Source organism: Myxine glutinosa, chromosome 3 (assembly GCF_964187855.1).
Source record: "Myxine glutinosa chromosome 3, kmMyxGlut1.1, whole genome shotgun sequence".
NCBI classification, from domain to species: domain Eukaryota; kingdom Metazoa; phylum Chordata; class Myxini; order Myxiniformes; family Myxinidae; genus Myxine; species Myxine glutinosa.
This window is the reverse complement of record NC_136263.1, coordinates 38,832,532-38,847,367: the sequence shown is the minus strand read 5'-3', so window position 1 is coordinate 38,847,367 and position 14,836 is coordinate 38,832,532. Positions and strand designations below refer to the sequence as shown.

Genomic DNA, 14,836 nt, shown 5'->3' with positions numbered 1-14,836 from the left:
TTTATTATATGTTTTATGTGTCCGTTTGTTTTTTTGTGATTAATGTTAGCTCTTACACGAGCCTCGATCTTGTATCCCCCAAAAAAAAAAAAAAATTCGTCTTAGTACTGAAAATGATGTTTAAAAGACCATTTGAATTGCACATCTTGCCCCAGCAAAGGCAGGTAAAAAGTATCCGGGCGAGCAGAACCGAGTCACTGAAAACGCACACAATGCATGCAGAACTCAACTCTTTTGCTGTATGAGCCTTGCTTTTGTGGAGAAAACTAAAAAGCAAATAAAAACAATAAACGACATAACAATAAAATGACTGGGAACTTTTTTGTCACAACTCAGAACTTTTATGTTGCCAATGTACAGCAATTGTAAGACCTTCAAACAGTGGTTAACTTTACACCATAAGGAGGCCTGAAGCCCATTCTCTATACTACTCGGGGACAGAAAACCGTGCTGCAAATATCTGCCTACTTTCACTTAATTTGCAAAGAAAAGTGAGCACTGGGTATGTTTATTAAGACTTTGCATTCAATTCAGTACGTGGTACGATTGAAACAATGTTACAATAACATCAGTGAGTCAACGTATCCCGAGAAGGAAAGCACACAGGTGTACTTCAGCAAAGATCAGGTTACAAACCTCTAATCCCTTTGTCCAGCCATCTACATGTGTTCCCCTCCCCAAATCTCTCGACACCTCTCAATAGAAACAGGGGAAAACTCATAAACCAGCCTTGGCCATAAAAGTCCAGTCTATGCACTGACAAAGGCCTTCAACTAATGTGGAGGTGTGTTTGGCAGACACACCATACTAGCAAAGTGCAGGTTGGTGTAATGGCGCAGACATGGACCTCAAAAACAGAACAGTGTAGGATGAAACACATCAAGCATTTTAAAACAACTACTCTCAACAGCAATAAAATTGGAATCTAGCAAAGTCAAACCATCGTAAACAAGAAGCTTCACCAACTCAGCAACTACTTGATCTCAGCCATTAATTACGACTGCAAATCGTACATGTGAAATCAATAATAACGGCTCAATGCAATGCTCATCTCTTCTTCATCTTCAAGTCTGCTTCGAAGGTAGAATGCCTTCCACTCGTTCCACAGACCTGCACAATCACCACAACCAAAGGTTTTGTGAATCAAACAAGTTTTGTGAATGTGCTGGAATATTTGCAGTTAATATTTGTACCATACCTACACACATCAATAAACAAACAAGAAAGGTGTCGTGCAGAGCACGACACTTGTAAAAATCCATCCCCCACCATTAAAGTCGAAAGGGTTAAAAGGGACTTTTGTTGGTTGTAAAGGTTTAAAGCTTTAAAAAGGTTGGAAGGGTGAAGGGGTCTGAAGGTGTCTAAAGTATTGAAAGGGTCTTAAAGGTGAAAGTGGACTTCAGTGTCTTGGGGGTCTTCAGGATATTAGGGTGTAATGGGTCTTTTGGTTCTTTGGGGTCTTTAAGGGTCTTGGGAGACAAAGGGTTAGGGTTAGGTCCAAGGGATCTCAGCAGTCTAAAGGGTCGAAAGGTATTTTCCAACAATACGTAATTAATAGACCTACATAATTAATAGACAGGATGCAACCGGCGTTCAAACAGTACGCAATTAATCGACACATAATCACAGCTTCACTCTGGTCTTCAGGGTCTTTTGCGTCTTTGGGGTCTCCATGGTTCATGGACAGTGTTTTTTGGTTTTATATACATGGATGCGTCCCCCAATGTTAAAGTACAAAAGTTGATGTAGATTTTATTTTTCATCCAGGGCTCACATAGTACACTTTTATTTTTTGTATACAAGATCGAGGCTCGTGTAAAGCCTCAGTCACACTGGATCGTACGTTTTCTGGATCGTGCGATTGGTGGCAATTTGGCCGAGGTACGACCAATCGGCAATGTTTGCTACGATCTCCATTTGCGATTGCTCTTAAGACTGGTGGTAGGTCATCGTACGATTGGTGGTACGTGTGGTCGTGCGATCACCAACGATTGGAGCAGATCGATCGGCGTTGTATGACCATTGTAATATAAACCAGTCATTTATTACTCAGACCATACACACACAATAAAGACAACTAATTATTACTTTTTCTCCTGACATACCATGAAATAACATGTTTATTGTACAAGTTCATTGCAAAATAGATATGCAAAAATAGATCATACACATAGCATATAATATATGATACACATATCTCAAAAAAAATAAATCAAAATTCCAACATTCACACAACAGTTCCTAGATCATGTTATCCTGCCATGGGACACTGCCGACGTTGTTGTAGTAGTGCTTGAGGTAAACGCGCACAGCCTTGGCGAGCTGCGAGCTAAAGACTGGTGGTACCACCAATCGTAAGGTCGTGCAACCAATCGGGACAGGTCGTGACTGGTCGCACTACCGATCGTGAGGTCGTACGACAGGTGGCACCACCAATCGTCAAGTGGCAGGACCAGTAGCACGACCAATCGTGCGACTACTTGACCCGCGATCATGCACGACTGGTGGTGCGTCCATGCGCGACTGGTGGTGTGTCCATGCGCGACTGGTGGTGCGTCCATGTGCGACTGGTGGTGCGTCCGCGCGCGACTGGTGGTACGACCATGTAAGACCTGTCTGCGACCTCTTACGATTTGGCATCGCAGGTCAGAAGTTTTGAACATGACCATCGACCTTGCTGCGACTGATTTTGCTCTGGTGATCACCCACGACCTCTGCGACCAGTGGCGCGCTCTTTCTACGATTTGCCCACGATTCCAACATTTTTCGGTCGCAGATCCGGTGTGACTGGGGTATAAGAGCTAACATTAATCACATAAAAACAAACTGACAAATAAAACATATGATAAAGGGAGCGGGAGACAAGATGGGGAGAGAGAGGGAAGCACACAATTACAACAGTAGAGAAGAGGGACATCGGGAGATCTGTAGGAGGGAGAGGGCTTTTTTTTGTATACAAGATCGAGGCTCGTGAAAGAGCTAACATTTATTACACAAAAAATCAAACAGACACACAAAACATGTAATAAGGGTAGCGGTAGACAAGATGGGGAGAGAAGGGGAAGCACACAAACACAACATTTGAGAGCAGGTACATCGGGAGATCTGTGGAAGGGCTTGGGGGGAGGAGGCGTGGGAAGGGGGGGGGGTGGGAGAAAAAATATAAAACACAAGGACACTGCAAGGACTTCCAGGAAGGAAGTTGGTATTTCAAAAAAGTGGATCTGGGGTGTATTAACGGAGGTAGAAAAGACCAAGGTTTTGGATGGGGGAAGATAAGAGATTGTGATGAGCAGCTGTTTTAAAGATCTGGAGGGAGGAGTGGGATTGAAGGGAGTGAGGAAGTTTGTTCCAGAGGCGGGAGAAAAGAGGAATGAAAGAGTGAAGGTGAGCAGAGAGTCTTGATTTTGGCAATTTCAGCATAAGAGGGTTGCTGGCAGGTCTTGTGCGACCTGTAGGAATATTTGGGGGACAGAGCACAGACAGAGCTGGGGGAGCAAGGCCGGAGAGGAGTCGGTAGAAGACAGAAAGACCACCAACCTGCCTGCGGTGAGTGAGTGAAAGGTGGAGTTAGCTTCATCGCAGGAGATTCCAATGATTCTGAAAGCTTTGGTTTCAACAGCGTGAAGCGGAGCTCGGTGTGAGGCAACAGCACCGGCCCAGGGGGGAGTGCAGTATTCCATTGAGCTGTGGATGAAAGCCTTGTAGGTGGTGAGGAGCTCAGGTGTGCCAAGGACGGACTTCGCACGACGGAGGATGCCCAGTTGATAGAGGCAGCGGACGGAGGATGAGGATGCCCAGACTGGCATTGGAGGCCAGCTTGCAAATGTGGTTTTCCCAGGAAAGATCATGGCAGATAGCGAGACCCAAAAGCTTGAGTGACAGAATTTCTTGGAGAGGATTGTTGAGAAAGTAGATGGGAGGGTTGTCCAGTCAGTCTTTTCGGAGAGACATAGTGGGAGTGTGAACAACAACCCACCTCTGCCATCAACCCACTTCTGGTGAAACGACCTAAATCCAGGATCACTGCTCACCTCCACTCATTCCTTTCTCTTTTTCCTGCCTGTCAAACCAACTTCCACATCCTCTTCAATGTCAGTCTTTCCTCCAGGTCTTCAAGACAGCTGTTAATCACCTTCTCATATCGTCCCCAATACAAAATCATGATCTTTTCTACCCTCGATAACCCCACCCCAATTTCCAGTTTTCCCTCCTTGGAGTTTCAGCCTGGTGTTGGCTTAGCGGTTAGGGTGCCAGCTTGGGATCCTAGGATCCTGGGTTCAAATCCCGGTCGATCGCTGAATTAACACCAGCGGGGTTGACTCAGCCTGTCATCCTTCCAATGTCGGCACATTGAGTACCAGTTCACTGGTAATTTCCTGTGTGTCGCAAGAGGCGACTAACAGGGTTGGCGGCAGGAAGGGCATCCGACCATAAAACATTCCTTCAAAAAGGGGACCACGGTGCCCGAAAAAGGCCAACCTTGCTCTGCGGGGGGAAATGGCCTTAAAAGGTGGTTCCTCCTTGGAGTTTCCTTCTATATCCATCCACAAGATGCTTCCTAGTCTCCTTCCCCACATCCATTTCTTGTCCAAGTCCAAGTCTTCCTCTATCTTGACATTCAACTCTGCTGTTGTTGTTGTTGTCCTCCTCTCTCTGCTGTTTGTTTTGCCTGTTTTGCATCCGATTTATGTTTGTTATGTCCTGGTCCGTTCAGTGTATTAGTGCTTACATGAACCTCGACAAAATATACAAAAACTAGAACGGCACTCAGTGGAGAGCATACCTCCGCCTTGTGAATAGTTTACGTGTTGTATCTCAGAGTAGACCAGATAATCACAATACAGAATCAAATATAATCAAAATCAATCACAGAAATCACCATAGGACCAATCTTTAATACCCTGATCTACCACTCGTTTTTGGCCCTATCACTCAATGGTGAAGAATCACTTTAAAAATTCTACAAGCTGAATCCAGATCCAGATCTTCACCAAAATTGAATCGATTCTTCCTTGTCACACACACATTTCCAACGAGTTTCAGCCAAATCCATCCATAACCTTTTGAGATATCCTGCTTTGTATCGTTTTTGGCCCGATCTCCCAATGGTGAAGAATCACTTAAAAATTAAACAATTCTCATATACGAATCCATATTCAGATCTTCATCAAAATCCAAACACATCGTCCTTTTCAGACACCCAACGGGTCCCCCAAGTTTTGTCCAAATCCGTCCACAACTTTTTGAGAAATCCTGCTATGTATAGTTTTTGGTCCAATCTCCCACTGGTGAAGAATCACTTAAAAAATCATTGTAGCCGGATCCGAATCCGGATCTTCACCAAAATCTAATCATTTCATCGGTGTCACATACGCTACATGTCTGCCAAAGTTTGTCCGAATACGTCCAAAACCTTTTGAGATATTTTGTTCACAAACGGACAGACAGACGGGGGTGAAAACATAACCTCCATCCACCATTTGTTGCAGAGGTAAATACACAGCTGACACTGCACGTGAAAAAGCTGAATACCTCAACTCTGTGTTTGCCTCCAAATCTTGTGCCCCAAACCCATCTCTCTCTGTACCTACCTTACCCAGTCGAACCCAGCTGCTCCTGGAGTCTGTGTCCTTCTCTCCTGACAAGGTGGAGAAGTTTCAGTGAAACCTCGACTCTAATTCTACAACTGAACCAGACAGCATCAGCCCACGGGTCCGAAAATAAACTCTGCCGCTCTTTCACACCCTCTCTCTATCGTCACTCTCACGTTTGCTCAAGGTCATCTGCCATCTGCTTGGAAATCAGCCAACATAACCACTTTACACAAAAAGGTGCAAAAACAGATCCTTGCAACTACAGACCAATCAGCCTGCTCCCCATCATCAGCAAAGTCATGGAATCCATCATCGCCTCTGATATTAAATCCTTTCTCTTCTCCAATGACTTGATCTCTGATGATCAATTTGGTTTCAGACCAGGCCACTCTACTGTGGACATGCTGATTCTGCTGTCACAATAATGGATGGAGGCCCTCAACGCGAAACAGGAAATCAGAGCCGTCTCCCTTGACATGTCATGTGCCTTCGATACGGTCTGGCACCCCGCTCTGCTCACCAAACTCTCCTCTTATGGTATCCATGAAAAACCTCCACACATAGCTTGCAGACTTCCTCTCCGATCGCAATCAACGTGTGGCCCTGAATGGAATTCTCTCATCTCCCCTTCCTGTCCAGGCTGGAGTTCCTGAAGGCAGTGTTCTGGGCCCTGTGCTTTATCTGGTCTTCATTTACAATCCATCCGACTCTCTGGAAAATCCTCTCTATATTTTTGCTGTTGACTCCACTCTGTGCCGCTCCATATCTCAACCCACAGATCGGCAAGCAGCAGCCTCTTCACTCTCTGCAGACCTGGATAAAATCACAAACTGCTCAAACAAGTGCAATGGAATACTGCTGTCAATATTGCAGCTCAATGGAATACTGCTCTCCCCTCTGGGCTGGTGCTCCTGCCTCACATCGAGCTCGGCTTCACACTGAAGACACCAAAGCTTTTATAATCATTGGTATCTTCCGTGATGAAGGTGATTCTGAGGGCCTTTCACTCTCTCACCGCAGGCAGGTTGGTGGTCTTTCTGTCTTCTACCAACTCCTGTCTGGCCTAACTGACCCTGCTCTGTCTCCCATATATTCCTTCAGGACACTCAAGATCTGCTGGCAACCCTCTTCTGATGAAATTGCCGAAACCGAGACTCTCTGCTCACGTTCACGCTTTCATTCCTCTTTTCTCCCACCTCTGAAACAGTCTCCCCCATTCTCTTCAGTTCCCACTCCCCCCTCTCCATCTTTAAAACAGCTGTTCACCACTATCTCTTATCTTCACCCATCCAAAACCTTGACCTTTTCTACCCCCATTAATACACCTTTTTCAAATTCTGTTTTCTTTCCTGAAAGTCCTAGTCATGTTCATTTGTTTTATACCTCGTCTGACTTGTATAAGAGAAGGGAGCAGGCCGCAATGAAAGACAGCCAGACAGTCAGGTGGAGCCAATTGCAATATCCCCCATTGTTTTTTTTAAGTATGTGGATAATAATTTTCAATCTCATTTATTGATTATATTCATGGAATGTACCAACAACATCGACCAATAAAATAACTACAACTTGCATAAGAACAATCAGAAGAATTGGCAGTATAATATATATATATATATATATATATATATATATATATATATATATATATATATATATATATATATATATATATATATATATATATATATATATATATATACTGTATATACTGTATATATATATATACAGTATATATATATATATATATATATATATATATATATATATATATATATATACATATATATATATATATATTGTTGCGGATTCAGGGTCGGCGCTCCCCTTACCCAAGGGGGGGGGGGGGGGGGGGGGTTAATCCCCTTGTCTTTTAAGCTGGCCGTCCCCCGATCCTGGAAATTATAACGCTCCTTTCAGGTCGAGATTGGCCAGGGTGATTGGTCAATGGAGTCCCAAATACCTGAGTGCCAATCCGACCGCAAAGCAGGGAGATAACTCCCGCTCGGACCGCGGACAAGATGGAAATTGCCGAGCGGTTTAGCAATCCGAAGCCCGAGCCATTAACAAAGGACTAAACCCGATCCTGAGCGGTTTCCCAAATCGTGCCACAGGTACTCAATGGAGAGAAAGGACGAAGACGATCAAATGGAGAGGAAACCAAAAGGTAAGGAAGAACAAAGGATTTATTACAACAACCAAAGAAGAGGAAACGAAAGGGAAGAATGTACAAGAAGAAGAAGAAGAAGCAGGACACAGAGCAAGCTTATCTATACAGTCTTACTTAACCCCAGGACAAACAGACATACTTACACGGGAGGGTAGTGGAGGAAGGTCCAGGCAGATGGTAGGGGAGGAAGGTCCAGGCAGATGGTAGGGCGTTGAGGTCCGGCTCCGGTCCAGGCTGAAGAATGGGAGGCAGCTTGCGTGTCGCTGGCGCGCGATCGGACCTTACATATGGCGGGGGGTAGTCCTTCGCAAGTCCGTATGCGCAGTTCTCTGCTCGTGACCTCCTTACTCAGCTTCTCAGGTGTTCAGCGCCGATTCCTCACGCATCTGGTACAAACGAGCTCAACAACCGGCAACAATAGGGGTCTAGAGGGCCTCAGCCTATTGCAGCAATGCGAGCACCCCCACGTCTCTCTCTTCTCTCTCTTAGCACCTCTTCCTCTCAGCACTTCTCTGTGTAAAGGCGCCGCGCTTGCGCTTATATAGTGCGCTTTGAAATCAAGCCGCGTACTCTCGCACTCCGCCCACCGGTGAGCTCACCTCAGCCCTGGTTGGTTAGCGAGGGCTCACCGGCTCCGCCCTTAACAGGGCCACGCCTCGTTCTGAGCGCTCCGCCCCCTTCTTCTCCAAGCTTGACCGCGTGCGTAATGGCGGCGCTTGGGCGGAAGCTCAGCGAGGCAGCGAACGCTGCTAACAAAAGGCGCGTAATATAATTTGGAGAGAGTCAAGCCGCAAAATGAATGGAATTGAAAAGGACCTATCTTATTTAATTAATACAACGCAGATTCAACTATTGGGAACACAGCCTGATCTGAAACACATATTAAGGAAATAACTAAAGTCCTATGGTGTCCTACGTGTTGCTTGTGGACTAACTAAGGGTGCGACCTTATTAAATGAAGAGAATTATTTACAAGAATTATAATTCAAGGACAAGGACACTGCACCCCTCACTTGTAAATACTTGTAAATAATTATTTACAAGTATTTACAAGTGAGGGGTTCTAAAACTGCAAAAAAAAAAAAAAAAAAAAAAAAAAAACAATATATATCTATATATATACTGTATATATATATATATATATATATATATATATATATATATATATATATATATATATCAGAGAGTACGCTAGTACTCTCGATGTAGGGATGGCGCGGAAAAAATGTCGCTCCCATCTGCTACGTACAAAATTAAAGTTGGAGTATCTCCTTTAAAAACTCGCTTTGGCTACATATGAGAGCCTACCTGGTCTGTTCAGCTGATTGTCGAGGTAGGGATCTCTTTTCAGTTCTCCAGACCATAGCAAAAGCAAAATAAAGCAAAAAAACGAGATTGGTCAAACACGGGAATTCATCGTCTTGTTCATAATAATAATAATAATAATCTTCTTCAGACAGCATATTTCCGAGCTGCCTCTATCAATGGCAACGATTCTGCTACCATTCGACAAAGTTTTACTTCCTGCAACATCCTTTGGTATTATAATTCTAATAGCTTGAAAGGATTCCTCGAAATGTATAGAAAACGACATTCCTTTTTTAAATAATAGGACAGGGGTAGGCGTGGCTATGACTGTCAATCAGCTTGATGGGGCGGAGCCGCTATACACCTCAGTGTCGGCGTTATGCTTATGGGTGATAATGTAATGTGGAATCAAATAATATCAGCAGAAATATCATGTCTCGGGAAATGCCTTGTTTTTCATTGTTACATTTATGAAAATAAAATAATAGTGACGTACCAGTGCTACACACCGCACACGTGATCACGAACCCTCTAGTCGTGGGTCAAGGTAAAAGCAAACCACGTGATGAATAAACCATCTCGAGTCACGGTTTCTCGGCGGCAGATTCACTACGGCGGCGCATCACTGATGCCTTCGTATAAAACAGTCTGAACAAGGAATCCACACGAATTGAATCTACTATAAATGGATGAGGTGTGTGCGTGTGTCATACTTTTTCACATCTTTCAATTAATTACGTACTATTCAAATGTGCCTCTTAACCTTTAGACTGCTGAGACCCCTTAGACCTTGGAAGAACCTTTAACACAAGACCCAAAATATCCCCGAGGACCCAGATGACCAAAATCACCCAAAAGTCCTTGATGACCCAAAAGTTCCCGAGGACCCAAAATAACCTTGAGGACCCAAAAGTCCTTGATGACCCAAAAGTCTACAAGGACCCAAAAAGTCCGAGGACCCAGATGACCAAAAAGTCCCGATGAACCAAAAGTCCCCAATTAAAATTTGGTCCAATGGACCAACGGGCTCCCTAGTTTAAAAAATATTTGAACTGACATTTAGTGTTCCTTTCAACTTTGTTTTGGCATCTGCATCACCTGGAGTGGCCAATGGTCAATGAATTGATATTTAAATATAAAGATCCTAGTTTCCTTATGTCTATGCCCTATTAGTATTACCTATGGCTACTGGGGTTGGGGATTTGGGAGAGGGAGGTGGAAGCAAGGGGTGGAGGGGGAACAATTATGTGATTAAAAATATATATATAATTATGCCAGACACCCTCAGTACGCCACTGGTGAGCACGTCTATGAAGTTTGTACTATAACATTTGTAAATGAGTAGAACATCATCTACTCAAATATTGCAATAATTATTCAGACGGTGTGTTTTTCTCAGCTGGGCCTCTCTCAATGGCAATGACTGGGGTTTTAATTGGTGCAGCATCCTTTGCTACAATGTTTCTCCAGTTCATTTATTTTATACAGTTAAATATTTACATATACTCTCTGAGAGCGTGTTCTCTTGCACTCAACCGACGCCATCGTAGTTTGACAAGGCCATGTGCTTCCCCACGCTTACTCGATCAACCATGAATTTATGTCACGTGTAGTGTGTTTGACTAACGTCTTTCTGATGATTTATAGTGACTATTTGTCTGGGAAGAATCTACTCAAGTATTACCGAGATATTCTGATTTCCCAGAACCAAGACTTGGATACTACAGGTAAATACTTATATCTTGTCTTGATAAAGTTCTTCATTGAAGTAAATTTTACAAAACTATCAGAGTGCGTTGGCACTGTCGACTCCACGTACTAATGTCAGGATGACGCGGATAACAAAGTGTCGGCCCCGCCCACTGATACATATGACTGCCTCCAGACTATTGTCTAGGGCGAGGCCTTGCTAAAAGTACGAGAAGCTCCGATATAATTTCAGGGACTTCTTGCAGCTTCAGTTGTCTTCCCTACTTTTCTTTTTTATCAACTTAGAGTAACCAATCACAAATGGAGATAAATATAGAATGCTGTTATTAGAGATGTTCATGCAGTTTGTAAGAAGTTGATGATCATGTATAGATATTATAACATTGTACTTGGGCTGCTAATTTGTAGATTCTCAGTATGTGGCGACACTACAAGAGTAATCAAGTACTGTTGTAACCAGTGGAGTGTTTGTAGAAACTTGAAGCAATAAATTGATGAAGTGTAAATGAGGCAGTGATGTACGGATTGTTATGTGATGGCAATACTGTTGGCTACTGTCTGTCTCTGTCTCTCTCTCTCTCTCTCTGTGTGTGTGTGTATGTGTATGTGTGTGTATATATATATATATATATATATATATATATATATATATATATATATACATACATACATATATATATATAATATATATATATATATATATACATACATACATATATATATATAATATATATACTGTATATAATATATATACTGTATATATAATATATATATATATATATATATATATATATATATATATACGTATATATATATATATATATATATATATATGCATATATATATATATATATATATATATATATATATATATATATATATATATATATATATATATATATATATGCATATATATATATGCATATATATATATATATATATATATATATATATATATATATATATATGCATATATATATATGCATATATATATATATATATATATATATATATATATATATATATATATATATACATATATATATACATATATATATACGTATATATATATACGTATATATATATACGTATATATATATATCTCTTACAGAATCTATCTCAGAAGCACTTTTAGAGTTCCATAATGAATGAATGATCGTTTTAAGGCCATTTTCCCCTGCAAGAGCAGGGGTTAGCCTTGCGGGTCCCATGACAATCATGGTTCCCTGTTTGAGGCAATGTTTTTATGGCCGGATGCCCTTCCTGGCACCAACCCTTGGTCGCCTCTTACGATGCGCAGAGATACGGTGTACCTATTCTAAACCGGGGTACACACCGGGATAGAGTTCCATATAGGAATAGAGGATTTATAGAAACAGTGGGTAATGCGAAGAAAAGATAAGCTCTCGGCCCAAAACATCCCAGAATATTGAAGAACATGGCAGAGCAGATAGCCCATGACACCACACCGGGAAAGAGTTCCATATAGGAATAGAGGATTTAAAGAAACAGTAGGTAATGCGAAGAAAAGATAAGCTCTCGGCCCAAAACATCCCAGAGTATTGAAGAACATGGCAGAGCAGATAAGCATGACACCAGGGATATCTTCAATAGGTCATTCAGACTCAGCACAGGTTCGAAGAGGGCCACATATGTGGAAATGTAACACAGTCATTGAAAAATGGATCCAGAAAGGAATACGGAGAGAAAAACCAATTCAGAGGCTTTACACCATGTTCAAAGTTGAGAGGAAGCCATGAATGGCATCACTATGCGAACCATTTCAAAGAACCTTCTTGCACTGGAGGTGGTGGTGGTTCGTGTGCAGACTGTGGCTCCTGGTTGCATCATTTTTGGGGGTGTGGCTGCCGCTGATTTAATGCCTCTCAAAACCAGTCATCTGGTACTCCTTTTGCCGACCTCGGAAGGAAGACAGGCTGAGGCAACCCACTTGGTGTCAATTCAACAGCATGACAGGGCTTGAACTCAGGACCCTAAGATCTCAAGTCAGCCACCTTAACCATTAAGCCAACACCAGGCTTTGCCCTGGTGGTTAGCTTTGATATGCAATCACCAGAAAGAGAGGTCATGGCGGATGTTTCGTCCAAGAAGGTCCAAACACTGCGCCTGTCAATGTTGGCTGCAGAAGCAAACTGAAGGGTTAGCCATACGTTCTTTATGTCAAGATTGAGTAAGTGTGTGAACCTGGAAGCACTGAACAACATTCCAGGTGACTAGTTTCCATTTTCTCTTGTCTATGGGAACATTTCCTCATCTTCATCCAATTCTCAAAATTAATTGCAAGGGGTTGGGAGACTGTCTGGCTGTGTCTCTTCGTCCATATATTTTTGCTTTTTTTCCCTCTCTACAACTTGCTTTTCCCTCTCTACAAGTCCGATCGATGCAAAACTCAACATATAAGGCACTGAAAAAAATGGAAACTTGGCACGTCATCAACGCCACATGTGGTATATCATGTGATAGCAATGAAATCATCGGAGAAGTGGTATTCAAGCCATAATTGATTGACTCAAAATTGATGTCCGAAAAATCTGAAACCTTATATATCCGATTTACAACCCAATGAGTGAAGAATTGAATGCATGACAATGTCGGTCAGGTGGTTTGGTGGCCATATTCGATTAAAAATAAAAACATGAAACCTCTTCTTCTCAAGAACCACGTGACAGATCGATGCGAGACTTACTACATATGATTGACAAGTCATGGGGAATATAGTTTGAATTTTTTTTTTCAGATTCATCTTCATGGAAGCAATTTAGCCTTGATGTACACAAAAATGGTCGTTAAACATCCCGATATAATCGATCCATAATCAATAAAGCTACGTATAATGGCAATGTATGTGTTACGTGCTCCTCCCCAAACCCCGGTCACGGTGTACCTCCGAGCCCCGAGAGGAGTCAAGGCAGAAAGATGTGTTATTCTGTATGTCAAAGATAAATGGTGAAACCACACCAATTGTTACCAACAAACAAGTATTGTATTAAGATCACACAAGAATAACAGTACAACAACAATAGTAATCAAATGTACAACCAATATATATTTCCTATGATGGTACCATCAGGTTCGTACAATATAACTCACTGTGCTCCAAGTGAGCGAAAAGAAGAACATTCCCAATGTCTCTATTCCGGCATCAAGCCAAAGTCGATCCGCTCCAGTGATCGTCAGAACGATGTCTAATCGCGACCAGAATCCCGTTCGGATGACAGTCACAGTCACGCTGCCAAAGCTGCGCAAAGGTGCCCTCAAGGCGACTGGGAAATCACACCCTCGGGTATGGACGTTCCATGGCTCCCAATCGGCGAACCGCAGATTTCCCACTCAAAAGCCACGTTACACACACACACACCAGATTAACGTCTGAATACGGTGAAAATGGTTAAAGCGAGGTGAAAAAACCTTGAGCAAAGCGCAAATCCTGCGCGAGGTAAAAATGGCCGACGGCCCGTTCTTGTGGCGTAATGGCACTCCGATGATTCTCGTCGGAATCAACTGCAAAACCTGTCATGCAGGTTTATCTGTCACAGCGATAACAACTCTGTCGCAGGAATCCCTTTCCCAGGAAACCCCAAGTTCACACGTGACCCTCGTTCGCCAACGATCGCTCAGGACCTTGAAGCAGCTCAGCTTCTTGTCCGACTCACTCGCTCCGCCTTCTCTTCCTCCTTTTTCCTTTTCGCCGTCGTCCGGTTCCGGTTTCATTTAAAACATTAACTTTTTTACCTTTTGAAAATAGTAATCTCTATTTCCCTTAAACAACAACAATAATAGTACATGGAATCAAAAATGTTTACAGTGGATGAAAACCACAACGGAAGTGACGAATCCGTAACAGTATGCAACATAATAGGATGCATGGATGGTATGGATACATGGGCCACAATAGGAGTAAGCCATAGAGAGCTGCGTTTTTACGTTTTTAGTTGACGATTGCATTTCTGTTCAGAATGAGCACACGAGGCGAGACAATGTGCTCCACCAAATGTCGTTCCACTTCAACTTCGATTCCGACAGAACATTTCCT

The 14,836-nt window shown here is 42.5% G+C and overlaps 1 protein-coding gene across 3 annotated transcripts in view; it reads right to left on the bottom strand.

The window, feature by feature from the left end:
* Nucleotides 1–492: 492 nt before the first annotated feature.
* BRD8 (bromodomain containing 8) overlaps nt 493–14,836 on the bottom strand; it is a 149,039-nt gene continuing 134,695 nt past the window's right edge. For all 3 annotated transcript variants that reach the window (XR_010983768.2, XM_068111037.2, XM_068111038.2), the window contains one exon: nt 493–1,110. Coding sequence is in view for 2 of the 3 variants with exons in the window: in XM_068111037.2 (XP_067967138.2) it covers nt 1,065–1,110 (46 nt within the window). In the remaining variant the exon portion in view is untranslated. The remainder of the gene's footprint in view (nt 1,111–14,836) is intronic.